The sequence below is a fragment of the Dasypus novemcinctus genome, chromosome 18, assembly GCF_030445035.2.
Source record: "Dasypus novemcinctus isolate mDasNov1 chromosome 18, mDasNov1.1.hap2, whole genome shotgun sequence".
NCBI lineage: Eukaryota > Metazoa > Chordata > Mammalia > Cingulata > Dasypodidae > Dasypus > Dasypus novemcinctus.
In genome coordinates, this window is record NC_080690.1 from 61,405,252 (window position 1) to 61,429,874 (window position 24,623).

At 56.0% G+C, this 24,623-nt stretch overlaps 2 protein-coding genes across 3 annotated transcripts; both read right to left on the reverse strand.

The window, feature by feature from the left end:
- On the reverse strand, positions 1-13,986 carry TGFB1 (transforming growth factor beta 1). 2 transcript variants are annotated; one of them, XM_071209278.1, is made up of 8 exons: positions 12,949-13,420; positions 9,461-9,621; positions 8,514-8,631; positions 7,486-7,563; positions 7,192-7,339; positions 3,142-3,224; positions 1,510-1,663; positions 1-1,050 (listed from the first exon to the last, which is right to left on the reverse strand). In XM_071209278.1, the coding sequence occupies exons 1-7, from the start codon at positions 13,301-13,303 to the stop codon at positions 1,527-1,529; spliced, it is 1,080 nt and encodes a 359-aa protein (XP_071065379.1). In that variant the 5' UTR covers positions 13,304-13,420; the 3' UTR covers positions 1-1,050; positions 1,510-1,526. The 2 variants fall into 2 exon arrangements, with proteins under 2 accessions (XP_071065379.1, XP_004479972.4); XM_004479915.5 differs by lacking the exon at positions 3,142-3,224 and having other exon boundaries at positions 12,949-13,986.
- A 642-nt stretch (positions 13,987-14,628) lies between these two features.
- B9D2 (B9 domain containing 2) lies at positions 14,629-21,773 on the reverse strand. Its single transcript, XM_004479903.5, has 4 exons — positions 21,610-21,773; positions 21,043-21,134; positions 18,350-18,475; positions 14,629-15,186 (listed from the first exon to the last, which is right to left on the reverse strand). Exons 2-4 carry the CDS (start codon positions 21,128-21,130, stop codon positions 14,873-14,875), a joined length of 528 nt encoding a protein of 175 aa, XP_004479960.1. The 5' UTR covers positions 21,131-21,134; positions 21,610-21,773; the 3' UTR covers positions 14,629-14,872.
- Between the last annotated feature and the right edge of the window lie 2,850 nt (positions 21,774-24,623).

Genomic DNA, 24,623 nt, shown 5'->3' on the forward strand with positions numbered 1-24,623 from the left:
TTGTAAATGAACTAGCGGTCCAATAAAACTTTATTCACCGAAACAGGCTGGAACTGGCCGGCAGGCTGTAGTTTGCCAACCCCTGCTCTCTGGGGGTGTGGGGCAGATGAGGGGAGCTAGTAGAGACCACACACCTGGGGCACGCGAGGTACAGATCTGACTCAGCTCCCACGCCACGCTGTCACTCACTCTCTTCCAACCACACAGGCCTCTCCTCGAGGTCTGGCACACCCCAAGTTCGTCTGCACTTCCAGGGCTCTGCTTCTGTCACCCGGCCACCAGGACTCCCTCCCCTAATCCTCCCCAAGGCTTTCTCAGTAACTGAGTGGCTGAGCTCTGAGTCGCTGAGCTCTGAGATCGCCCCTGCACCCTCAGGCCATCTCTTTCCCAATGCCCAGTGCCCAGCTTTGTTGTCCTCACGTCTCTCGTACAAGGACAGCAGTGCCTGGTGGGCAGGAACAGTTTTTGTCCTGTTCCTTCACCTCCCTGGACTTCAGCTCCTTCACCTCTAAATCGGTGCTGGAGTTCCCGGCTGGCAGAGGCTGTTTCCGTGATTAAAAGCAGTCATCCACGCGAGGCACTTAGAACAGTGCCGGAAGTAATGCCCAGCTCGCATTCCCTGCACCCAGAGGAGCCCTGGGAGCCTAATACTTACTCAGTGAGCGTCCCTGTGGTGAGGGGCCAATGAATGGTGGCCAGAGAGACGGTATGAGACAGGGAGACAGAAGGCGCCCCCGGCCCGGCCCCCCAAATGACACAGAGACCCTCCAGTCCTCTCTCCACCTTTAATGGGCCTCCAGGTGGGCTGGGGCACGGGGGTCCTTAAATACAGCCCCGGGGCGGGGCGGGGCGGGGCGGGGCCGGGCCTGCCGGGCGGGGCGGGGCGGAGCCTCAGCTGCACTTGCAGGAGCGCACGATCATGTTGGACAGCTGCTCCACCTTGGGCTTGCGGCCCACGTAGTACACGATGGGCAGCGGCTCCAGCGCCTGCGGCACGCAGCACGGCGCCGCCGACGCGCCCGGGTTGTGCTGGTTGTACAGGGCCAGGACCTGCGGGCGGGGCGGCCGGGTCAGGGGCGCCCCGTCTCCCCGCATCTCCCAGCCACGCCCCCTCCTCCGCCTCTCTCCCCATCTGCCTATTTCTCCCTCCCTCTCTCACTCTCCACCCCATCGCTGTCCTCCACTTCTTTCTCCCACCTTTCTGGGTTTGCTTCTTTTCTCACTCCCTCGTCTCTTCTCTTTTCAGCTCTTGACTCTCTCTCTCCATCTCTCTCTACCACTTTCCCCTTCCTCCTCTCCCCTTCCCTCAATTACTCTTGGTCTCTGTCTCCCCCCCCCATCTCTCTCCCTCGGTCTCTGTGTCTCTAACGCTACTCAATCTCTAGCTCTGCCTCTAACCCCACCTCTTTACCTTCCCCCCATCTTTCTGTCTCCACTTCCCTCCTCCGGCCAACTCATCTCTCTGCTCCGCTCCCCATGGCACACCCCGCCATGTGGCGGGGAGCCTACCTTGCTGTACTGCGTGTCTAGGCTCCAGATATAGGGACAGGGCCCGAGGCAGAAGTTGGCGTGGTAGCCCTTGGGCTCATGGATCCACTTCCAGCCCAGGTCCTTGCGGAAGTCGATGTACAGCTGCCGCACGCAGCAGTTCTTCTCCATGGAGCTGCGGGTGAGGAGGAGCACGGGTTGGGAGGGGAGAGACAGGCTGTGGCCCCTCCTCCCCGGTGTGCGAGCATGCCTGTGTGTGTGTGACCCCCTCCAACTCGTCTCCTCTTGGTCTGCCTTACAACCAGTACAATCACGGCTGACCCTCGTTGAGCTCTTCCTCTAGTGGAGCACTGTGCTAAGAGCACCAGAAACATAATCCCATGCAATGCTCAAAACAAACCCGGAAGAAGCCTACTGCCCCTCCGCAGGGGAGGGCTAAATAAATGATGACACGGCCTCAGGCTGGAACACTCTGCACCATAAAAAAGTAATGTGGCTCAATGTGTACTGATGCTTTCTTTTGTGCAGCAAATGTTTATTGAGCTACTACTGTATGCCAGGCTCTGTTCTACTGGAGACCCAGGACTGAATGAAGCAGACAGAAATCCCTGCCCTCCTGGGCCACGTGCTGTAGATCATGACCCCGTCTCACTCAGGGCAAATACCCAAGTCTGATCTCCTCTCTAGCCCCACCTCGCTCCACTCCAGCCGCAGTAGCCTCCTAGCTGTTCCTCCAACACAGGGCCTTTGCACTTGCTGTTCCCGCTTCATTTAAACCTCTGCTCAAATGTCCTTCACCACAATGGAAGAAATTCTATCACTGATATGGAGACAGTGGCCACGGGAGTCGCTGAGGGCAGGAAGAGGGAGGAAGAGGTGTGATATGGGAGCATTTTCAGAACTTGGAGTTGTCCTGAATGATACTGCAGGGACAGATGCAGGACATTATATATCCTGCCATAACCCACTGAGTGGACTGGAGGAGAGTGTGAACTACAATGTAAACTATAATCCATGCAGTGTAGCAGTGCTCCAAAATGTATTCATCAAATACAATGAATGTGCCACAATGATGAAAGAGGTTGTTGATGTAGGAGGAGTGGGGGTGGGGTGGGGAGTGGGATATATATAGAAACCTCTAATTTTTTTTACTATAACGTTTTGTGTGATCTACGTATCTTTAAAAAAAAAAGACAATAAAAATAAGTAATTTTTTAAAAAGTCCTTCACTCAGGGAGGCTTCACTTCTAGGACTGTGCCTGGCATATAGTAGATGCTCAATAAATATCAGTTACACAAACGAATGCCACCTCCTCAGAGAGACCTTCCCGGACCATCCTGTCTAAAATGTCAATCCTACGGCTTTTAACTCTATTCAGTGCAATAATGACATTGCAGTCAGGTAAAAAAAAATATTAAAATATTCATATTTGAAGTGTGCAAAATCTTGATAATGAAGCCAGATGAGAGTTCAGGACACTATCTTTGCAGCTTTTATATACACCTGGAATTTTCCGTAATAAAAAACATTTTTAGTCAAAAGAGGAAACAAATGGTTTCCCCCAACATTACTTTCTGTCCCTTTCCTCTGATTTATTTTTGTTTTTAGAACCCAGAGCCACCTGCTATTTTATTAGAGACTGGTCTGTTTACCTCTCCAGGGTCTGTTGTCCTCTGAGGGCAGGGATTTCTGTCTGTTTTGTCCTCGAATGTATCCCCAGGGCCTACGACAGTGCCTGCCACACAGTAGATGTCTCAAATGTTGGATGTGCAAATGGATTAACAGAGTAAGTTTTTAAAAGTGAGTTGCAGACTAGTGGTGTATGCGACTCAGCCATTTGGGCAAAATAAAAGAGCATATGGATATGTGTACGTGTGTCACACAGAGGCCATTTCCAGAAGGAGATGACAGAAATGTGCCCAAAAGTGCCTGCCTCTTCAGAAAAGGCTGGATGTCAGAAGTGGGGGGTTTCTGAGCACCCTTTCAAGGTTTGGTCCAGGTTGAGGATTGAATCATGCCCCCCACAAAGACATGTTCAAGTCCCAATCCCCAGTCCTCTGGCCATGACCCATTTGTAAATAGAACCTTGGATGAAGTTATTATTAGGTAGGGTTTAGGCTCATTTGTGAACAGGATCTTCAAAAATCCTATTTGGATAAGGCCACATTGAATCAGGGTGGGCCTTAATCCATATGACTGGAATTTTTATAATGCAGGGGAAATTTAGATGTGGGAAGTCAGAGAAAGCCACAAGAGGAGCCCAAGGAACAGATGGCCATGTGACAGAGGCAGAAAGCCAAGCCAAGGAACCCCGAAGACGGCAGCCAGCCAGCACCAGAACGCTCCGAGCTTGGGGAGAAAGCACGGCCTGTCGAGACCTTGATTTGGGACTTCCAGCCTCCAAAACTGTGAGACAGTCAGTCCCTGCTGCAAGAGCCAACAGTCCATGCGCATGGACTTACCTACACAAAAGGTGATGGAGGAATAATGAATCGATTAATTTCAAAGCACTATGAGGCATTTGAAAGATGAGAAAACTGAGAATCCGAGAAGGCGGTGGGGACACTGCTTGCTCACACTAAGTGTGTAAGGGATGGAGCTGCAGGCCTACTTCCCAGCTGGCCCTGAAGCCCCAGAGCCTCTGGCTCCATCCGCCCAGTTCACCTGTGCCAGCTCAAGAAGAGGGGGAAGGGACAATGCCGCTAGGTCTCCGGTGCAAGACAGGGCCTCCCCAAGAGCCAGGGGGCCCTGAGGAGAAGTCAGGAAACTGAGATCCCCGTGAGTTCAGTCTGCTCCCTCCTCAGTCTGGCTGGGCCTCAGTTTCCCCATCTGTCCAAGGTGAAGTGATATTTGGATGAAATAAGATGTTAATGTGAGAGCCAAGGAGGCTTCAGGGGGGGTCCTGAGCCCCTGAAACCTGGTGTGCATATGTATATATATGTGCACAGATTTCTGGGGAAAGGTTCCTGGCTTTTGACTTCTCAAAAGGTCCTGGACTCACAACAGGGCAAGAGCCCCATCCAGCTCTGAGGTCCTAAGGTTTGACAGTCTGTGGCCCCTGGATCAGCAGCACCAGCAGCACCTGGGAACTTGTGAGGCCCGTACCCCAGGCCCGCTGAATGAGAAATGGGAGTGGGGGGGCGGTGGGCAGCAGTCCATGTTTAATGAGCTTCCAGGTGGTCCTGGTGCATGCTCCAGGCTGAGGCCACTCGAACTCATTTGTTCAGTACTCCCTGGGGCCCCAGGGCACACATGGTCCTCGCCTTGCAAAGCTCCTCTGCCGTCCCGTCTATCAAGACCCAATATGAGGGAAATGGATTTGGCTCAATGGATAGAGCATCCCCCTACCACATGGGAGGTCCAGGATTCAAAACCCCAGGCCTCCTGACCCGTGTGGTGAGCTGGCCCATGCACAGTGCTGATGCGTGCAAGGAGTGCCGTGCCACGCAGGGGTGTCTCCCGCGTAGGGGAGCCCCATGCACAAGGAGTGCACCCTGTAAGGAGAGCCGCCCAGCGCGAAGAAAGCGCAGCCTGCCCAGGAGTGGCGCCGCACACATGGAGAGCTGACACAACAAAAAGAAACACAGATTCCCGGTGCCACTGACAAGAACATAAGCAGACACAGGAAGAACACACAGCGAATAGACACAGAGAGCAGACGACAGGGGGGAGGGGGTAGAAGGGGAGAGAAATAAATTAAAAAAAAAAAAAAGATCCAATAGGAGGGAGCGGATGGAGCTCAAGTGGTGGTTGAGCACCTGCTTCCCCTGTACGAGGTCCTGGGTTTGGTCCCCAGTACCTCCTAAAAACAAACGAAAAAATCAGCTGTCATTGGGGAGCAGGTGTAGCTCAAGTGGTCGAGCACCTGCTTCCTATTTCGAGGTCCTGGGTTCAATTCCCGGTACCTCCTAAAGAAAAAAAAAAAAAAGACCCAACAGGGCCTGAGAAGTAAAGGAGTGGAAATTTACTTGGGGCCCCACATCCACCTTGCACATTGGGGAAGGGGGTCAGGGGGTCTTCCCGGTGGAGGTGGTCTTTGAGCTGACTAAGGTACGCATTTTATTATGGCATTTCAAACAAAAGCAAATGTAGCAAATATTACATTGAACCCTCATGTCACCACCACCCCGCTTCAACCATTATCAACCCACAGCCAGTTTCCTGTACCTCCACCCCTACCCACTTCCTCTCTCCCACAGGCTGATTTTGAAGCACATCCCATCCATCACATCATTTCACCCATTAGTATTTCAGTATGTATTTCTAAGAAAGTTAGGATTCTTTTAAAACATAACCACAGTACCATGTAAAAAGTTTGATAATTCCTATCATCAAATACCCAGTTGGGGTTGACATTTCCTGCATTGTCCCACAAACATCTTTTTTTGTTTTTAAGTCTGTTTGAATCAAGATCCAAATAAGGTCTAAACATTGCAATTGGTTGATTTGGCTCTTAAGATCCTTTTAAAAATTTACAGACCCATCTCTCTCTTTCTCTATTTATCCCCTCTGCATTGTATTTGCTGAGGAAATTGGGTTAAGTTTCCCACAGTTTGGATTTTATTGACTGCATCCCTGTGATGTTGCTTAACATGTTTCTCTATCCCCATATTCCAGGAAAATTGTATCTAGAGTCTTTATCAGATTCAGTCTCTACTTTCTGGAGCTTTCTGGAGGCAGCCAGGCAGGCTGTCCCTGTAACCTCAGAGCTGCTGCAGTCAAGGCCTCACTCTGACTGTTCATTGGGGCTACTGGACCGAGGAAGAGAAGGGTCCAGGGGCAAAGAAGCCTGGGGAAGGGCTGACTCTAGGGCAGGGAGAATAGCACATAACAAAGCCCAGAGGCACCCCCAGAGCTTTTAAGCAGGGGAGGGACAAGGTCAGAATCTCATTCCAAATTCCCAACATCCCAACCTTCTTGGATCACAACACTCCAACCTCTCTAGATTCTAACACTCCAATAGTGATTCCCAACTTTCTAGGGTTCCCATGTTCCAGCTCTCAAGAATCTTGGCATTCGTGAATTCCAATATTTCAATACTGCATCTTCCAACATTCCACAATTCTGAGTCCATCACTCAAGGGTTCCAACTTGCCACTTTCTAAGATCCACTTTCCAAGATTCTTTGGCAAGACCGCTGAGTCCCAGCATTCTAGGATACCAACATTCCAGCCTTCTCTGATTCCAGTGTTTGTGGATCCTAATATTTGAATACAGGGTTCCACCATTCTGAGCTCAGTATTCAAAGACTCCAATCTGGCAACATTTGGGGAACCCAATTTGCCAACATCATAGGAATCCAGCATAGGCAATCTTCCAATTCTTATTTCCCGAATTCTAGCATCCAGAATCCCAGCTTCCTTTGAGTTCAACATTCCCAGATTTCAATGATTAACACTGAATTCAAACTTTCTGGAACCCCAACATTCTAGAACTCCGACCTTCCAACAATATGGGACTCCAACATGGCAGCCCTCCAGCACTGAATTCCAACGTTCTCGATGTTGAGCATTCTAACAGCATGGACCGCAGCAAGAAAGCAACCCGATTCCCGCAGCCTGAGACTCGCACCTGTCCCCTGAGCCCCCCAGGCTGGAGGAGACAGCGCCAGCCAGGTACCCAACCCATAGCAAGCAGGGGGTCAGCAGCCAGCAGTCACGGCGCCAGCCCGAAAGGCCTCCATCGAAGGCTGCAAAGCTCACCTGAAGCAGTAGTTGGTGTCCAGGGCACGGCGGTGCCGGGAGGTCTGCAGGTGCTGGGCCCTGTCCAGGGGGGTGGCCATGAGGAGCAGGAAGGGCCGGTTCATGCCGTGGATGGTGGCCAGGTCACCCCGGCGGGTGGAAGTGATCCCTGCTTGGGTGAAGAGGAGAATGGGCAAAGAGATACCCACACGCTCAGGGGGAAGCGTCGGTGGAGGCAGCGGGTTGGGGTGGGGGGAGATACACGCGCGCGCTCAGAGGGATGGACCAAGGCCCAGGCTGGGGGGCAGGCCTCACCGTTGATGTCCACTTTGAACGTGTTGTCTTTGTTGTCACAAGAGCAGTGGGCGCTGAGGCGAAAGCCTTCCGTTTCCCCTGTGGGAGTGGGGAGAGGAAGCCATGAGGGGCGCTCACCCCTGGAGGAAGGAAGGAAGGAAGGGGGCAAGCCACGGGGCACCCTCTGCCTGCAATGCTCTTGCCCCATTTAGCTCCACTCCTGGCTCCTTCTCCTCCTTCAGGTTCAGCTCAAACGTCACCTCCTCAGAGAAGTCTTCCTGGACCACATGCCCCTCACCCGGCACACCGCCACTCGTGGTCCTACCCTCTGTGACATTCGGGTTTGGCTATTTATTTCCCTGATTGGTATCAGCAAAAAGCAGGATGTGGGGGGAGGGCAGGGGCCCCTGCTTTTCTTGCTTCCCAGAGTCGCAAAAGCAAATGTTCACTGAGGGCACACTGGGTGCCAGGCCCCGTGCTAAATGTTCTGCATGTGTCATCTCCTCTAATTCTCACCCCAAATCCCCATCTCACAAACAAGGAAACTGAGGCAACACAGAGAGGAAGGGACCTCCCCAAGGTCACAGGTGGAAAAAGGTAGGGCTGGGACGCTGGTGCAGCGTAGGCCCTACCCACGTGCACAAAAGGTGAGGGGCAGGTGGTTCTTGGACAAACGAGCAGGTCATGTTCCTGAGCCTCTACTCGGTGATGGGCGCTGTGATGGGAACTCGGGGCTCAGAGCTGACCAGAACAGGCCTGCGGCCAGCTGCCCACAATGCTCCTCCCAGCCCTGCCCACTCGGGGGCATCATCACTGCCTGTGGCAGGCCTGCTCCCGCCCTCCTCAGGGCAAGGAGGGTGCTGCCTGGGTGTCCCCAGGATTAACAGTGCACGATCAGTTAATCACCCAGGGTGAGCAGCCGGGAGGAGGATCAGGTCTCTGCTCTTGGGCACCCACCACTAGCCAGGGGAACATGGTCCCAGGCCTGGGTCCTCAATGTCCCCGGGATCCCGCAGGAAAGAGGGGTGGGGCCGCCGAGCAGTCCTCACCTCCTTGGCTCAGCCAACGACGCACGACCGCGGTGACGTCGAAGGACAACCACTCGGTCGTGTCACTGGGGTGCAGCAGCCGGTTGCTGAGGTAGCGCCAGGAATCGTTGCTGTATTTCTGGGGATGGTGAGTGGGGGGAGAGAGACAGTGAATGGGGGGACTCCACTGGTCCATCGCATTCCTGGAACTTAGCATTTAATGAATGTTCTGCAAACCCAAGAGGTTGGCCTGCCACACACCTGATGTCCTGACTCCTAAACTACCATGTGGAATGATCTCCTGGGAATATGTGACACTCTTGGACTAAGAGTACAAAGCAGATTCTCTAGATTCCAGGAAGTTAAGATTAGACAGAGTTTTCTTGTTGTAAGAGTCTAACCTCTACCACCCTGCAAGTCTAACGTTCAATAGGACATGGGTTCTAGGTCATCGAACCTTCCAGAGATTCTAACCCTTCAGAGACTCTAGTTCTTCCAGAGGCTCCAATCCTTCTGGAGATTCCACCTACAGCAGCGCTGGCCAACTGAACTTTCTATGACAGTGGAAACGTTCCGTATCTGCAGTGTCCAAAATAGCCACTCTCCACATGGGACTCCTGAGCACTTGAAATATGGCCAGTGAGACTGAGAATTGAACTGTTAATTTCAATAACCTTAATGAACTTAAATAGCTATATGTGACTAGTGGCTGCTACAATGGACTTAGCAGTTATGGAAACTCCAGCCCTTCAAGAGACTCCAACATCCTACATTCTTAAAAATCCAACTTCTAAGATTCCATTTTCAAAATCTAGGATGCTGAGAAACAGGTTCAAGAAGCCCTGTGATTCTGCAGTCAGCCGCCCACAGTTCCACGGGAAGAATGCCTCAGCGTCTGTGGACGTGGACGTGGGGGCCACCAGCCTTCCACTGGCCCACCAGCCCACCTTTCCGGCCCGTGCACGCACCTCGTACAGCTCCACATGTTGTTCCTCTTTCAACTTGAGCCTCAGTAGGCGCAGCTCTGCCTGGGAGAGCAACACGGGCTCGGGCACTGCCTCCCGCAGCTCCGACGTGTTGAAGAGCATATAAATGCTGTGCTGGCTAGGCGTGATCTTCTCATAGACCTCTAGAGGGGAGGAGCAGAGAGAGCGAGCGTCGGGGGCTGGCAGGGGAGGGAGAGCTGGCACACCTCAGGTCTAAAGGCGCAGGTTCCAGTGTCTGACTCCGGCACCTTGGGCGCCGGGACTCCCCCCGCGTCTCAGTTTACCCTTCTGTAAAATGCTGTCCTACCCTTCTGTCCCCTGAAGCAGCATCCGTCAAGGCCCACCCAGCAGAAGGCTGTACCAAGGGGGCTGCCCTGCCTCCTCGCCTCCTCAGCACTCAGAGCCTCAAATGCAAGGTGACTTGCAGAGTTGGAGTCAAGGCCATGGGCTTTGGGGCCAGTGCCTCTGCTGCCTTCCAGCCATGTGACCTTGGGCAAGTCACATCCCATTCCTGAGCCTCAGTTTCCCGTTATTCTTCAGGGAACAGCAATAACACGGAGCTCCCAGCCTTCCAATCTGGGCTCTCTTTTTTTTTTTTTTTTTTTATATGTAGTCTGTCTAATGATGAAATTAAACATCTTTTTTTTTTTTTTTTTTTTAAAGATTTTATTTATTTATTTAATTTCCCCCCCCTCCCCTGGTTGTCTGTTCTTGGTGTCTATTTGCTGCGTCTTGTTTCTTTGTCCGCTTCTGTTGTCGTCAGCGGCACGGGAAGTGTGGGCGGCGCCATTCCTGGGCAGGCTGCTCTTTCTTTTCACGCTGGGCGGCTTTCCTCACAGGCGCACTCCTTGCGCGTGGGGCTCCCCCACGCGGGGGACACCCTTGCGTGGCACGGCACTCCTTGCGCGCATCAGCACTGCGCATGGCCAGCTCCACACGGGTCAAGGAGGCCCGGGGCTTGAACCGCGGACCTCCCATATGGTAGACGGACGCCCTAACCACTGGGCCAAAGTCCGTTTCCCATGGGCTCTCTTACCTGAAGCAAATTCCTCTCTCTGATCTCCAGAGCCTCACCTGCAAGGTGAAGACTAAATCCCAGAGGTATAGTGAGGTACGTGAGCTGGTGCAAGTGAGGCAAGTGGCACAGAGGACTGCCCGCAATGGTGACCCCGTAATGGGTGTCAAAGAGCTCTCACTCTTTGCCATACGCTATTCAAAGCCCTTTCCAGAGACTAAAACATTTAAACCTCACAACAGCCCTATAAGGATGACTACTGCTATGTCCATTTTATAGATGGGGAAACTAAGGCACAAGGCCACATAGCTAGGAAGCTGCAGTGGGGATTCAAACTCAGGCAGTTGCGTTCCAGCGACTGTCCTCCCTTCCAGCGACTCCCTTCCAGCGACTGTTCTCATCATTATCATCAGTCCAGCACAACCATTATTTCTTGTTTTCTCCCTTCACTCTCTGCTGGTTAGAGAAGGTGAAGTTCATGACAGATATCTAGGGAGAAATGGCTGGGGGAGAACAGTCCAGGGAAGGTTTGGGGTGGGGGCAGAGGGCAGGCGGTCATCTTCAGGATCAACTGGGCGGCAAATGCTGGGAGTCTGCTACAGTGGGGGGTGGGGACGGTGGAGACAAGATCTGATGAGAAATGGGCAAAGGAACCCCTGCCTGTGGCCCCCTTCCCCCACTCCTCCCACCCCTGCGCCACACCAGTAAATCCAATTTCTGGACTAGTGGTTACTCAGCAAGCCCCAAGGGAAGGGGAAAGCCAGGGCTGGGGAAGACAGATAGGGAGGAGGAGAGGAAGGAGGGGGCAGGCAGGGTGGGAGGGCGCGCCACAGGGGGAGGGAGATGGAGGGACTCAGAGGGGGCGGGCGGGGTGGGGGATTCGGGAAAGAGAGACTGGGAGATGCGGACGCGGACAGGGCGCGAGGGGAAGAAAGAGGGGTCTTACACATACAGGGAGAAAAGCCGGGTGGGAAGCGGGGAGAGTCGGAAGGACAGGCTGAGATGGGGAGCCGCACGCGGGAAGAGAGACCGTGGGGCCGCGCAGAGATGGAGGCAGGCTGGGGGTGGGGGGAGACGAGAGACCGAGGTACGGGAGGTGTCGTTGCTAAAGAAACCTCGGGGGTGAGGCCGAGGTGAGGGGTGGGATGCGTTAGGAGGCTGGACCCGCAACCAGGGCGCACGAAACCTCTCGGGGACAGACATGTTCTCGCTCTACGCCCCGACGCCGGGATCCCCGCAGGGGCGCCGACGGGGCGGGCCCAGCGGCCGCCCGGCCCCCAGGTGGGGTGGGGAGGAAGGGCGCGAGGCAGGCAACGCCGCTGCGAGGGCGGGGACCTGACCTGCCCCGTCTCGCCCCGAGGCTCCGCGCGCTCCCCGCCCCCGTCAGCCCGGCCACGGGAAGGAAGAGGGAGGGAGAGCGGCCGAGGCGGCCGGACGCTGGGGTTTCCCCAGCCTCCGCGAGGGGAACTGGGCCTTTGGGGTCCTGACTCCCAGGCTTGAGCTCTGCGGGGTCCTCCTTCCCCCTCCCGGAAGCGCAGGCTCCTCCCCCCCGCGCGTGGCGCCCACGTGGGGCCACCTGGTGCGGATCATCTCGGTTTTCTCACCCCGGACTTAGAGTCACCCCCACTCACCCTTCCCCCACTGTCTCGGGAGGTCCTCCCCGTGTGGCCCCTCCGCACCCCATCCGGATCTACCCTTCCCAAAAAGACTCCCCTCTCCGTGAACCCTCCCCATGACCCCGTGTTCTAGGGTTCCCGGAGGGGCGCTTCTTCCTCTGATCTTCCCCCCGGACTGCTCACGTCGCTCTGCGGAACACCCAGGACACCGCCCGGGACCCCTCCGGGGTCTCCGCTTCTCTCCCGCCAGTCTCCCCCTCCCAAGCCCCCTGCGGCCCATCTCCCCGAACTGATCACTGCCCCGTTTCTCAGGAGCTTGCCGGCGCGTTCCCGCGCCCTCTGGAAGCGGCCCACCCCACTTCCTCGGCACCTCGGGAGCGCGTTTCACCACGCTTTTGGGACCTTCCTGAACCTTCCTGGACCTTCCCGTCTCACGACCCCCAAGTGCGGCGTCAGAGTTCCCCATTCCCTCTCCTTTCCCAAAAGCTGGGGTCTTCGCCTCTCCCAAACCGGGCTCCCCTCTCCACCCACCCCCCCGCCTTCTAGCCCGCCCCCCGCCTCAGGCTTCTCGCCTCCCTCTAGGGGACTCTGCCCACGACCCCGCGTGTTCCTGTCGCCCCTGCAAGCGGTCTGCTTCGCTCACAATCTCCTCTCCAAGACCTAAACCTGGGCGGAGGGAGCGCTCGGTCCCATGCTCTTCGGGACCCCCCCCCCCCCCAGTGTCCCCGGGGGTCCTATGCCGCCAGCCGGTTTCCTCCGGCATAATTTCCTGCCCGGGACCCCGGCACTCCGGCGCCCCCTGGGCGCCCCCTCCCGGCCCCCGGCCCCTCGGAGCTCACTTTTGTTGTTTTCCACCATCAGCACGCGGGTGACCTCCTTGGCGTAGTAGTCCGCCTCGGGCTCGGGCTCGGGCTGGGCGCTCTCGCCCGCCACCCGGTCGCGGGTGCTGTTGTAGAGGGCGAGCACGGCCTCGGGCAGCGGCCCGGGCGGCACCTCCCCCTGGCTCGGGGGGCTGGCGAGCCGCAGCTTGGACAGGATCTGGCCGCGGATGGCCTCGATGCGCTTCCGCTTCACCAGCTCCATGTCGATGGTCTTGCAGGTGGACAGCCCCGCGGCCGGCCGGCCGGGCGTCAGCACCAGCAGCCTCAGGAGCGGCAGCAGCAGCGGCAGCAGCCGCAGCCCGGAGGGCGGCATGGGGAGGCGGCGCCCCCCGGCACGGCCGAGCGCGCGAGCCGGGCTTGGTGGGGGGAGGCCCCGCCCCTGCAGGGGCTGGGGGTCTCCCGGGGAACGGTAGGAGGGTCTGCGGGGAAAGTCGAGGCCCTCAGGGAGAAGCGTGCCGGGATGGAGAGGGTGGGCTCTGACGGGGGGTGTCTCGGTATCCCACGGGAAAAAACCGAGATTGGCGAGAGGTGGTGGCGGAGGGTGGGTGGTCTTGAGTAGGGGAGCTGCGGCAGGTCCGAGGGAGATCCTGTCTCCTGGAGGAGGAAGGGTCCTCGGCTGCGCGGGCGCTCAGGAGAGAGGCTGGGCGGCCAGGGAGCGGGCGCAGGGGGCGCGCCGGAGGTCCGGGGTAGTACCGTCCTCGCGGGAGGCCCGGCTTGCGGCTCTCGGGGGCTGGTCCGGAGTGGGAGCGCCTGGGGAATGCCGTGGAGGGCAGGGAGGGAACAAGCGTCCGAGGCGAGGGTGGGGGTTTGGGGTCCCCAAGTCCTGCTTCCTTGCGGGCCAGCGCCGGGCCAAGCGGTCCCCGCGCCTCCGGCTCTCAGCGGCAACGGAAAAGTCTCAAAACTTTTTTCCTCGTCTCCCAACCAGCCCGTCCCTCCTCCCGCTCCTCCTCCCCCTCCTCCCCGCGGCGGCGGCGGGGGCGGCGGCGGCGGCTTGTCTCAGACTCTGGGGCCTCGGGCTGCTCCTCGGCAGCTCCTTCCTCCCGCTCCCGGCCGAGGCCGGCCCCCGCGGGCGGCTCCGAGCCGGGGGGGTGCCCCGGAGGGGGCGTCCCCCCTCGGGGGCCTCGCTGTCTGGTGGATCCGCGGCGGGAGGAAGGAGGGGGCCGATCCCGGGCGCGAGGGGCAGCGGAGGCAGCGGCGGGGACCCGCTGGGGCGGCAGGGGGTTTTGAAGCCGCCCCGGCCCCACCCAGGAAGCGCGCGGGGCGGGGGCGGCCCCCAGGGGAGGGGGGCCGGGCCACAGTCCTCGTCCTCAGCTCGTGTGGGCGGGCTCTGAGGGGGGTCCCTCTGGCCCTGGGGGGAGGGGGCGGGCACCCCGGCTCCGCCCAATGAACTGGGTGCTGCCTCCTGGCGGCGAGCGCTAGCTACCGAAGCGTGCGACCGGGGCGGTGCAGGGTCACGGAGAGAATGAGGACCTGGCAGGGGCGCTCGGCCAGAAGATGGGGGCACATGGGAGAGGGGAGCAGAAGAGGGGCATCAAGCGTGGGCAGGGGGTCAGAGGTTGAGGCAGAAGACGGGGGCCTGAGGAGGAAGGGTGTCAGCGGGGAGCCGGCGAGGAAGGCTTCCTCAGATGAAGGCAGTGAGACCGGAAGAATCGCTCTCCTTTACTGAGCCCCTCCCAGGTGCCTCTCACCACTCACTGCACCCGTTTTACAGAGAGGGAAACTGGGGCCGGGGGTACAATCACTGCAAAGACAGCAGGAGGGCCCGCCTTGGCTAGAATCCAGTCCAGCAAACTCCAGAGTTCAGTCGCTTGACCACGGTGGCCTTCCCTTCTCATTGGGTGTCAGGGGACACCGATGGGAGCCGGCTGCGGAAGCAGGGTCCTCAGCACTCCACGCCATAGCGGTCGAAGTGGCGCAGCAGCAGGCCGAGCTCGAGGTGCACGGTGCCGCCGGCGGCCGTGTGCAGGCGGTAGCGGTCAGCCCCGCTGTAGATGGAGTCCCCGTGCAGCAGCTGGGGCCCGCCACCCACGAAGGCCCGTGCCAGCTGCTCCCGCCAGCTGCCCAGGGGCCGCCACGTGGGACAGTCCAGCTGGTGGGTGCCCGGGCTGCTGGGCACGTGGCAAAAGCTGTAGCCAGCGAGCTGGCAGCGGCCAAAGCTGTCCTGGGACCACACCTGGAGATGGAGCCGGGGCCAGCCTGCAGGACAGGAGGGGGGACGAAAAGGGGGCATGGGTGCGGTCCAGCCTGGGAGAGTCACGGTCCAGCCTCCTGTTCCTGGATCCCCACTGGAGACCCCAGGCTCAGTCCTCTCCTCCTGGGTTTCTGCCCCAGCCTCCCACCTGGGCTTCTACCTCGTGATTCACCCCTAGACAGCAGCCAAAGGAATCGTTCTAAATCTACGTTCCTCCCCTGCTCAAAACCCTTCCATGGCTCCCCAGTGCCCTCAGCATAAACTCCAACCTCCTTAACCATTCAAGGCCCTTCGGGTCTGACCTCTGCTGGCTTGCTTCTCTTGTGGCCTCCTCCTCCAGGTCCCCATCTCCAGGCAGTCTCTGTGTTCCCCAAGTCCCCAGGTCAGAGCCTTGGGCCTTGTCCTGGATGTCTCCCTTCTCCCCTCCCTGGGGCCCTAACCTCTTCTCCCTGGACTTGGGGCCTTCTTTCTCGCCCCCTCCAATCCACCTTCCGCCTGGCAGCCACAGACATCGTTCTCCTCCTTCCACAGGTTTCCCGGTGTCCTCAGAATACAATTTGGCAATTCAGCCTGGTAGTCAAAGCCCTTAGAAATCCAGTCCCGGGAAACGGACTTTGGCCCAGTGGTTAGGGCGTCCGTCTACCATATGGGAGGTCCGTGGTTCAAACCCCGGGCCTCCTTGACCCGTGTGGAGCTGGCCATGCGCAGTGCTGATGCACGCAAGGAGTGCCGCCCCATGCAGGGGTGTCCCCCGCGTGGGGAGCCCCACGCGCAAGGAGTGCGCCCGTGAGGAGAGCCGCCCAGCGTGAAAAGAAAGTGCAGCCTGCCCAGGAATGGCGCCGCCCACACTTCTCGTGCCGCTGACGACAACAGAAGCGGACAAAGAAACAAGACGCAGCAAATGGACACCAAGAACAGACAACCAGGGGAGGGGGGGGAATTAAATAAATAAATAAATCTTTAAAAAAAAAAAAAAAGAAAAAAAAAGAAATCCAGTCCCATGTCACCCTCCACTCTGACCCCTACTGCGAACCAGACCCTGCTCTAAGAGCGGGGCAGACAGACCTGAGTGAGGCAGACACACATTCCTACCCCTGAGAAGCTGGCTGTTCTAGACAATGAACAGAGTAAATAAGTAAATTATAGGGTTTGCAGATGGTGATAACTGTTCTGGAGGGAAAAAAACAGAAAGGGGTGGGGTAGGGGAGGGGAGGGGTGGAGATGCAGGTTTAGAAAGGGGGTGGGCAAGAAAGGCCTCACTGAGAAGGTGACATTTGAGCAAAGGCTTGAAGGAGGAAAGGGGGTGGGCCATGTGGCCATGTAGGAAGAGTGCTTCCAGGGAGGGAAGAGGGGTGCAAAGGCCCTGAGGCGGGAGCATGCCTGGTGTGACTAGCGTGGAGGGGGTGAATGTGACAGAGCCACGTGTGCAGGGCCTTGTGCGCATGGCGGAAGTGAGGAGGGGGACCGTGGGAGGGTTCTCCGCAGGGACGGCCACCAAGACCCTCTGGTTCCATGTTGGGGGGGGCACAGTGAAGAGGCTGCTGCATTAATCCAGGTGGGAGATGAAGACGGACAGAGCCGGGTACTGGGAGGGAAGAGGGTGAGAAGCTGTGGGATTTAGGGTGTATTTCAAAGGTCAAGCTGATCAGATTTCCTGGTGGACAGAATGTAAGGCTGAGAAAAGCGAGGAGGCAAGGGTGCTGCCCACACTGGGGGACAGTTGCCTGTCTTACGCCCTCAACCCGTCGCCCACATGGCAGCCAGAGGATCTTTTTAAAAGCAACACCTGGGAAGCAGATTTGGCCCAATGGACAGGGCGTCTGCCTACCACATGGGAGGTCCGTGGTTCAAACCCAGGGCCTCCTTGACCCGTGTGGAGCTGGTCCACGTGCAGTGCTGATGCGCGCAAGGAGTGCCCTGCCACGCAAGGGTGTCCTCCGTGTAGGGGAGCCCCACATGTAAGGAATGTGCCCTGTAAGGAGAGCCACCCAGCACGAAAAAAGTGCAGCCTGCCCAGAAGTGGCACTGCACACACAGAGAGCTGATGAAGCAAGATGACGCAACAAAAAGAGATTCCCGGTGCTGCTGACAAGAATACAAGCGGACACAGAACAACACACAGCAAATGGACACAAGGAGCAGAAAACTGGGGTGGGGGGGGCAGGGAAGGGGAGAGAAATAAATTTAAAAAATAATTAAAAGCGGCACCTGACTACTCCATCACCTGCTCTGGCTCCCCAGTGCCTTCAGGAGATGGCGACAGCTCCCACATCTGGCCTTCCAGACCCTGTCTGGCCTCCCCTCTGCCACCTCACTCCCCGGCATCTGCCACATGCCCCTGGCTTGCTCTCTCCCCTTTGAGCTTTCCCCATGCAGCTCCCTCTGCCTAGAACTCTCTTCAATCCCTTTGCCTTATTAGCTCCTCCTGGCTCTTCACAGCACAGATTAAATGTCTTCTCCTCCGGGAAGCCCTCCCTGATCTCCCCAGCAGGGTCAGGCACCTCTCCTGGTCTCCTACAGTCTCCTGTGCTCTGCACCCCCGGCCCTGCCCACTCTGAATTGGCGTGATCTGCTCTGTGTCTGGCTCCCACACTGGATACTGAGTCCTGTGAGGGCAGGGCCGGGGCTGCTGTCACCACCGACGCCTGTCTGCAGTCACCCAGCACAGGCCAGGGCACAGGGCTCAGCAAATATTTATATTGTTGAAATAAATGACACACCTGGGATCTGTTCCTTTGCAATAGCCTGAATTCTGACAAGCCCGCTCCCCTGCGTGCTCACCTCCTCTGAGCAGCCTCTGCTGTCAAGCAGAGGAGCCCTCCCTGAGGAGCCGCCACCAGCCCCCGCGCCTGTCTGTCCATCTGTCTCTTCTGCATAAACCCCCCTCCCAGCTTCCCCCTTGTTGGAGACACTCTTCATCTGTCTCTGCACTCGGAATCCCCCACCCTCCCTCCATGGCCCCCGCTGCTCCATCTCCCCCTCCATCCCCTGGCCTCCGCCCAGCCCCGCACACTTAGGATCTCCTGGCGGCCAGCTGCGGACGCTTCACCTCGGCCTCTCCAGGGCCAGGCTTGGCTGGGAAAGTGACCCAAAAGATACGCCAAGCAGGGACAGGCCGTGGTGTTCCCGCCCCCTCAGCTGGGCCTGGGGCCCAGGCCTGGAACCCACCTTGGAGGCCTTTGGTGGCAAAGTGCAGGTCAATGGGGTGGGACCAGTAGGCCATGTCTCCCACCTGCGGGGTGTCCACCTGCGTCTGGCCCTCCCGTACGCCGGACAGGAGCTTCCACGCTGCCCCTGCAGGGATAGCCAGGACACTGAGACAGGCCAGGGACGGGCGGGGGCAGCCACCCAGGAGGTGACGAAGTCGCTGTGGCTGTTGGACTCTCATTTCTCCCTGGCATTCGGGGGACAGGAGTTACAAAGTGTGCACTGCAGTCCAGTGGTTGGGTGCGGGTCCTGGCACTACTGCTTCCTGCCTGTGCAACCTTGGGCAAGGGATCGTTGTCGGTCTCAGTTTCCTCATCTATAAGATGGGTGTAATAACAACGCATTCCTTACAGTTCCGTGAGAAGATTAAATGAGTTACTGTAGACAAAGCACTTAGAACAGCACCTGGGACATAGTGAGTGCTGGGCGTTTGATATGCTGTCGCTATTCCCACCCTAGTGCAAGGACCAAGTTAGGGCCAAGGGCACCTTCCATGGGCGCAGTGGAAGAAGAGCGATCCTATTAATAGCAAAAGTATAGTGAGTGCTTACTACATGCCAGATGCTGTGTGAAGCGTCTTAGGTAATGGATTCATTTAATCCACTCTATAGGACTCTTAATCCCCACCCACCCAACCCCACCCTCCAGCTCTCAGACTCTCCACGATGGCCCAGAGGCCCCTCCCTGACCTCACCTCCCATCGCTCTCCCAGCTCCCTCCCACTGCAGCCTAACCAGTCCCATTTCTGTTCCCCATTGTGCCAAGCTCATTCCCACCACAGGGCCTTTGCACTGGTTGTTCCCGCTGCCTAGAAAATGCCACTCCTGGATTCCTCTATGGCTGGCTTTTTCATCCTTCAGGTCTCAGCTCGAGTATCACTTCCAACAGAGAGGCTGTCCTTGACCCTTCTAGCTAAAAACTTGTCCCTATCACGTCATCCCATTTCTTTTCTTCCTAGCACTGACCACTATCTGTAATCACTGCACTCATTTCATTATCTGCTAATTTATTTTCTGTCTCCCCTAGTGTGAGCCCCAGGAGATCAGGACCTTGTATACTGCTGTAGTCCCAGGACCTCAAACCCAGCACACAGAAGGTGCTCAATAAGTGTTTGTTGGGCAAATAAACAACATCCTAGGACGTGAGCGCTAATATAATCCCCTTTTATAGGTAAAGAAACAAGCTCTGAGAAGGAAAATTACTTGGCCATTCATTCCACAAACATTTATTAAGTGCCTACTGTGTGCACCTGGTACTGTTCTCCATGCTAGGGGTACGGCAGTGACCACAGTAGACCAACACCCCACAGTAAACTCAGCTCTCTGCCTGTGGAGCCCAAGCCTTTTATCTGACCACCCCTGAGCCCTCTACTGGCCTACCCCCACCCCCCAACCATTCCCTTAATCACAAAACCAGGTTAGGCATAGCTCCCGTCAAGGCAGGGTGAGCAAGGCCTCAGGCCAGGAGTCAGGTTCTTCACATGTGAGATCCCCAAGACCCGGATGGAGGATGAATACCACTCCCACTTTAAGAAGAGGAAACCGAGACTCTGAGAAGGGACAGCACCTGCCCAGGGTCAGAGAGCAGGTGAGTGGTGGGGCCCAAACTGGACACCAAACTAGCCCCATTTCTGCACAAAGCTGTCTCCAGAGACTGCCTCTTATCCACGCAGCCGGAGGATCCCAATTTTCCAGGGAATCTCAACTACTACCTCCCCACCCCCCACCCCCGTGAAACCACAGAAGACCCAGGGCCTGCAGGGATGGTAATGGCCATGGCCATTCTCGTTTCAGTCATTTACCTCTGCCAGGGAACAGACCCGGGCCTTATAAACACCCCGTGAGCCAGGCCACACCGCCGGCCAGGCCCTGTTCTAAGTGCTGCGGATATTCATTTAGTCCTCACAAGTCCTTGAGGGCCACATTGTTATTATTCCTGTCGTACAGAAAAGGAAACTGAGGCAAAGAGAAGTGCCCAAGGTCACAGCAGCTGCAGTTTTTGCACCCAGTCTGTGTTCTTAAACTTTTAGCTGCTATTTGTCTTATTTTCAGGCAAGGAAACTGAGGGTAGGAGAGGGAAAGCCCAAAGGCCCTCAATCAACAGGTAGGGGATTAGGATTTGAACCCAGAACCCAGATAATGTCTCAGATGGGAAGGTGTGACAATTGGGAGCTCCGGGGTCCCTGATGGGTCTGTGTGGATGGACCTGGTTGACTGCCAGAATGGGGTCGGTACCGTTACAGAGAATAATACCAAAAAGTCGGCTCTCTTCTGAAAATCTGGGATGGGAACATCCACTTTACAGTAAGAACTCAATAAATTGAGACTGTTAATCAAAGAATTCTTACTAAGATGAGGGAGAGTCTCAGAGCACCCCTAAGACAGTGAGTGGAGCCCACACGGGATTTGGGACTGTGTAGTGTTTTGAGGATTGGAAGTAGAGGGGTGTAGCATACAGTCCCATAGGCTTAGAGGTTGTGTCTTCAGAGGATGGGTGCCAGAGCCCTGCGCTGTGGGACAAGAAGGCAGCCTGGGACTCTGTGGATGGAGAGTCGGGGCTGGGCACTCAGAGGCTGAGGGCGGATGAAGAGGAGCATCAGGAGGTCAGGAAGGAGCGCCGAGCCTCTTGGAGCAAATGAACCAGGCCTGGAATACCTGTATGGACGCCCCACTTGCAGAACAGGCTACTTTCCGAGAAGCCGGTGGCCCCCTTGATCTGCCCGATCACGTGCACCTCAGCCATGGCCCTGGGGAGGGAAAAATAGAATCGCAGCCCTGCGAGGTAAGTGTGTCATCTCCACCTGACAGCGAGGAAACTGAGGTCCGACAAGTACGCGGCAGTATCAAGATTCCAGGCTGGGCTCGTCAAACCCCTGAGGGTATGTGCGTTAACCCCGAGCCTAACTGCCACCCCAAGGAGAGCTCCTGAAAAACCCGCGGGCCGGGCGGAGCACCGGGCGTCTAGCCTCGCCTTGCTACAAAATACACTCCTCCGCCTGTGTACGCGGAAAGCACCGCCCGACGGGCTGAGGGCCCCGCCCATGACGGGAGAAGCTCCGCCCCTTGCGTGGATCGGCTCCAAGTTACATGAGGCGCATGCGTTCTGAGTGCACGGACGCCTTAGCCCCACCTCTCGGTGCTGCGCATGCGTTACTCCGACTTCGGTGCACCTAACGGTTAGAAGTGAAAGCAGCAGCGGGGCTTGTAGTTCTTGGGCCTAACCTGTTTCTCTCTCCGCGAGCGCTGACTTTCCAGTCCTGCTTTCCGCCTCTCCCAGGTCCTTCCGGCAGTGAGAGAGCTGAGGCGCTGCCCCCTCCGCGCCCGCGCCCGCCTCCGGGTTCCCGCGCTGTTGCTGGGCAACCGCAACCTCCTCCCTTGGCCTTGCTCCCACCCTGCGAGCCGCTAATTGGTGCTAGCCTCTTTCAGGGGCGGGGCGAGGCTGTGATGGACGTTTTCTCCACCTCCTTCGTTCCGGTTCGCGAAGACAGCGCCTCTGTTCTGGGCCCGGGGGTCAGCCATTTGGGGAGTGGATGAGCAGCTGCCATATTGAGTGTGGCTGAGGAAGTTAGAGCACTGTTTTCCCTAGATAGTCTCTTAAAATTAGCAAATCCATCGGTGCTCCCTAAAACTTTTATTCCGTCCATGACCACAAATGAATGACTTAAGACAAGGCCAAAAGGAAATTCCTTCCAGGTCATTTTGTGCACCCCTCTGCCTCATACCTGGAAAAGTCCGTCCCGGTTCAAAGCAACTCCACAAGTTAAGGAGGTGGATTCCCTTCTGATTGCGGAGTTCCCCCAGGCCCCTTAGGAACCGATAAGTTCAACTTCCTTCTCAGAAATACTCAGTTCTTCACCCGTATTGCTGATTCCGAGCAAGGCCGGTTGAGGAGATGAAAAATGAGGAACCGAGGCCCCCTTTATCTGGAGAAAAAACCTCATTTTTGAAGATTGGATTGTGCCAGTAGCTTCTCCTGTGACCCTGCCTGGGTATAGGTCTCAGTTATCTCAGTAATGCATGCATGGGAAGTAGACCAGAGTCAGGGGTATTCACACACTCTGAATTTCTCCGCAGTGCCTTTCCCACCCTAAGTTCAGCTGAATCAGGACTCCAGCAGAACTGATTCCCTATTTTTAGCAAAACAGGAACCTCAAAAGTTAGAGCCACCAACACAAAATTATGGGGCAATGTATTAGTCTGCCAAAGGGATGCTGAAGCAAAAAAACAGAAATTGGTTAGTTTTTTTTTTTTTAAGATGTGTTTATTTATTTCTCTCTTCCCGCCCTCAGTTGTCTGTTCTCTGTGTCTATTTTGCTGCATGTTCTTCTTTGTCCGTTTCTGTTGTTGTCAGCGGCACGGGAATCTGTGTTTCTTTTTTTGTTGGTGGTGCGTCATCTTGTGTCAGCTCTCCGTGTGTGCGGCGCCATTCCAGGGCAGGCTGCACTTTCTTTCACGCTGGGCGGCTGTCTTTACGGGGCGCACTCCTTGTGTGTGGGGCTCCCCTACACTGGGGACACCCCTGTGTGGCAGGGCACTCCTTGCACGCATCAGCACTGCACGTGGGCCAGCTCCACATGGGTCAAGGAGGCCTGGGGTTTGAAACTCAGATCTCCCATGTGGTAGACGGACGCCCTAACCACTGGGCCAAGTCCACTTCCCTGGTTGGTTTTTATAAACGTTATTTATTTGGGGTAGGAGCTTACAGATAAAAGGCCATAAGCATAAATTCCTTCCCTCACCAAAGTCTGTTTTCACATGTTGGAGCAAGATGGCTGCTGACATCTGCGAGGATTCAGTCTTCCTGGGTTCCTCCCTTCCAGGATCTTGCTTCTCTCTGGGTTTAGGATTTTTCTCTTTCCAGGGCTTGCTTCTTCCTGGGCTCAGGGTTCCTCACTTCTTGGGGCTTGCGTCTCTTTCCTCTGTGAGTTTACTTCCTGGGGCTCCAGCTTAAGGCTTCAGCATCAAATTCCAACATCAAAACTCCAATATCTAAAGCCCTTAACTCTGTCTTTTGCCATGCCTTTTATCTGTGAGTCTCCACCCACCAAGGGGTGGAGACTCAAAGCCCTAATGATGTGACCCAATCAAAGCCCTAATCATAATTTAATCATGCCCAGGTCCAGACCAGATTACAAACATAATCCAGTATCTATTTTTGGAATTCATAACCATATCAAACTGCTATACTCCACCTTCTGAATTCCAAAAAGACATTTCAGTATTAGAAAAAACTGTAAATCAGTAACAATGCAAGTACTAAATCATATCACAATCAATTTAAAGAAATACATTTTGTCTTAGGGCAAAGTCCTGTCTGCCATAGACCTCTGCAACTTACAAAACAATTTATCTGTTTCCAATACACAAATGGACAGACAAAGGATATACATTTTCATTACAATAAGGAGAAATTGGGAGGGAAACATGAGTCACAGGTCCTCTACAGTTCAGTAAACCTGCAGGGCATCCTCTATTCGATTTCAAAGTCTAAGAGTCATTCTTAAGATGATGGTTTCTTCTCCTTGGTGCCTTATGGGAACCCACCCTTTCCACATGCTTGCCCAATGGCCATTTTCTTGGTTCCACCCTCATCAAGCATCTGGGTGTCAACCAAGCTCCAGACCTCACCCTCCAAGAATGTTGGGGTGATTGCCACACCTTACCCAATCTTTGGGTTAAAGTCTTAACCCCTCTAGTACAGTGATGGGATGACAACATTCTCCCTAACCTTTGGCATACAGGCTCAACCCTGTCAGAGCAACGAGTTGACCACCTGTCCTTCCCTAACCTTTGGGGGACAGGTCCACCCCTCTCAGACCTGTGGGGTGCCGATCTTAACCACCATAATCCTTGGGGAATGTGCTCCACCCTCTCTGTACCCTGGGGCGGCAAAACTCTCCCAGAACATCGGGTAGGAACATCCACCCTCTTCAACTGCTGGGGCAAACTCACCCTCTCTGTACACATGGGTGGGGTTCCTCTCTTGGCCCAAGGTGATGTTTTAATTCCAGATCTCAGCTTCCATGGTTTTCCTCCTAAAACTGTTTCTTCTTCAGTCTCTCCTTTCCATGTCCCTTTTAGTCCAAACTGGCAGTGGTTTTGTTCAACAGCTCTCTCAAAAACCTTGTTGGTTTAGCATGCAAGAAGCAGGGGTCCAAGCAGTCAGAAAGTAAGACTTTCCACAAGACTTTCCGAGATAACTGCATCTTCAATACTGATTTACACAGTTCCAAGTT

Excerpts from the sequence above, each read along its gene's own strand:
- TGFB1 (XM_004479915.5), bottom strand. The coding sequence starts at position 13,303 with ATGCCGCCCTCCGGGCTGCGGCTGCTGCCGCTGCTGCTGCCGCTCCTG. Across the intron at positions 7,340-7,485 it reads GTTCAAAGTGGACATCAACG|GGATCACTTCCACCCGCCGG; the intron begins GTGAGGCCTGCC and ends TCACCCAAGCAG. Across the intron at positions 1,051-1,509 it reads TAGACACGCAGTACAGCAAG|GTCCTGGCCCTGTACAACCA; the intron begins GTAGGCTCCCCG and ends CCCCGCCCGCAG.
- B9D2 (XM_004479903.5), bottom strand. The coding sequence starts at position 21,130 with ATGGCTGAGGTGCACGTGATCGGGCAGATCAAGGGGGCCACCGGCTTC. Across the intron at positions 18,476-21,042 it reads CAAGTGGGGCGTCCATACAG|GGGCAGCGTGGAAGCTCCTG; the intron begins GTATTCCAGGCC and ends CTATCCCTGCAG. Across the intron at positions 15,187-18,349 it reads TGCCACCAAAGGCCTCCAAG|GCTGGCCCCGGCTCCATCTC; the intron begins GTGGGTTCCAGG and ends CCTGTCCTGCAG.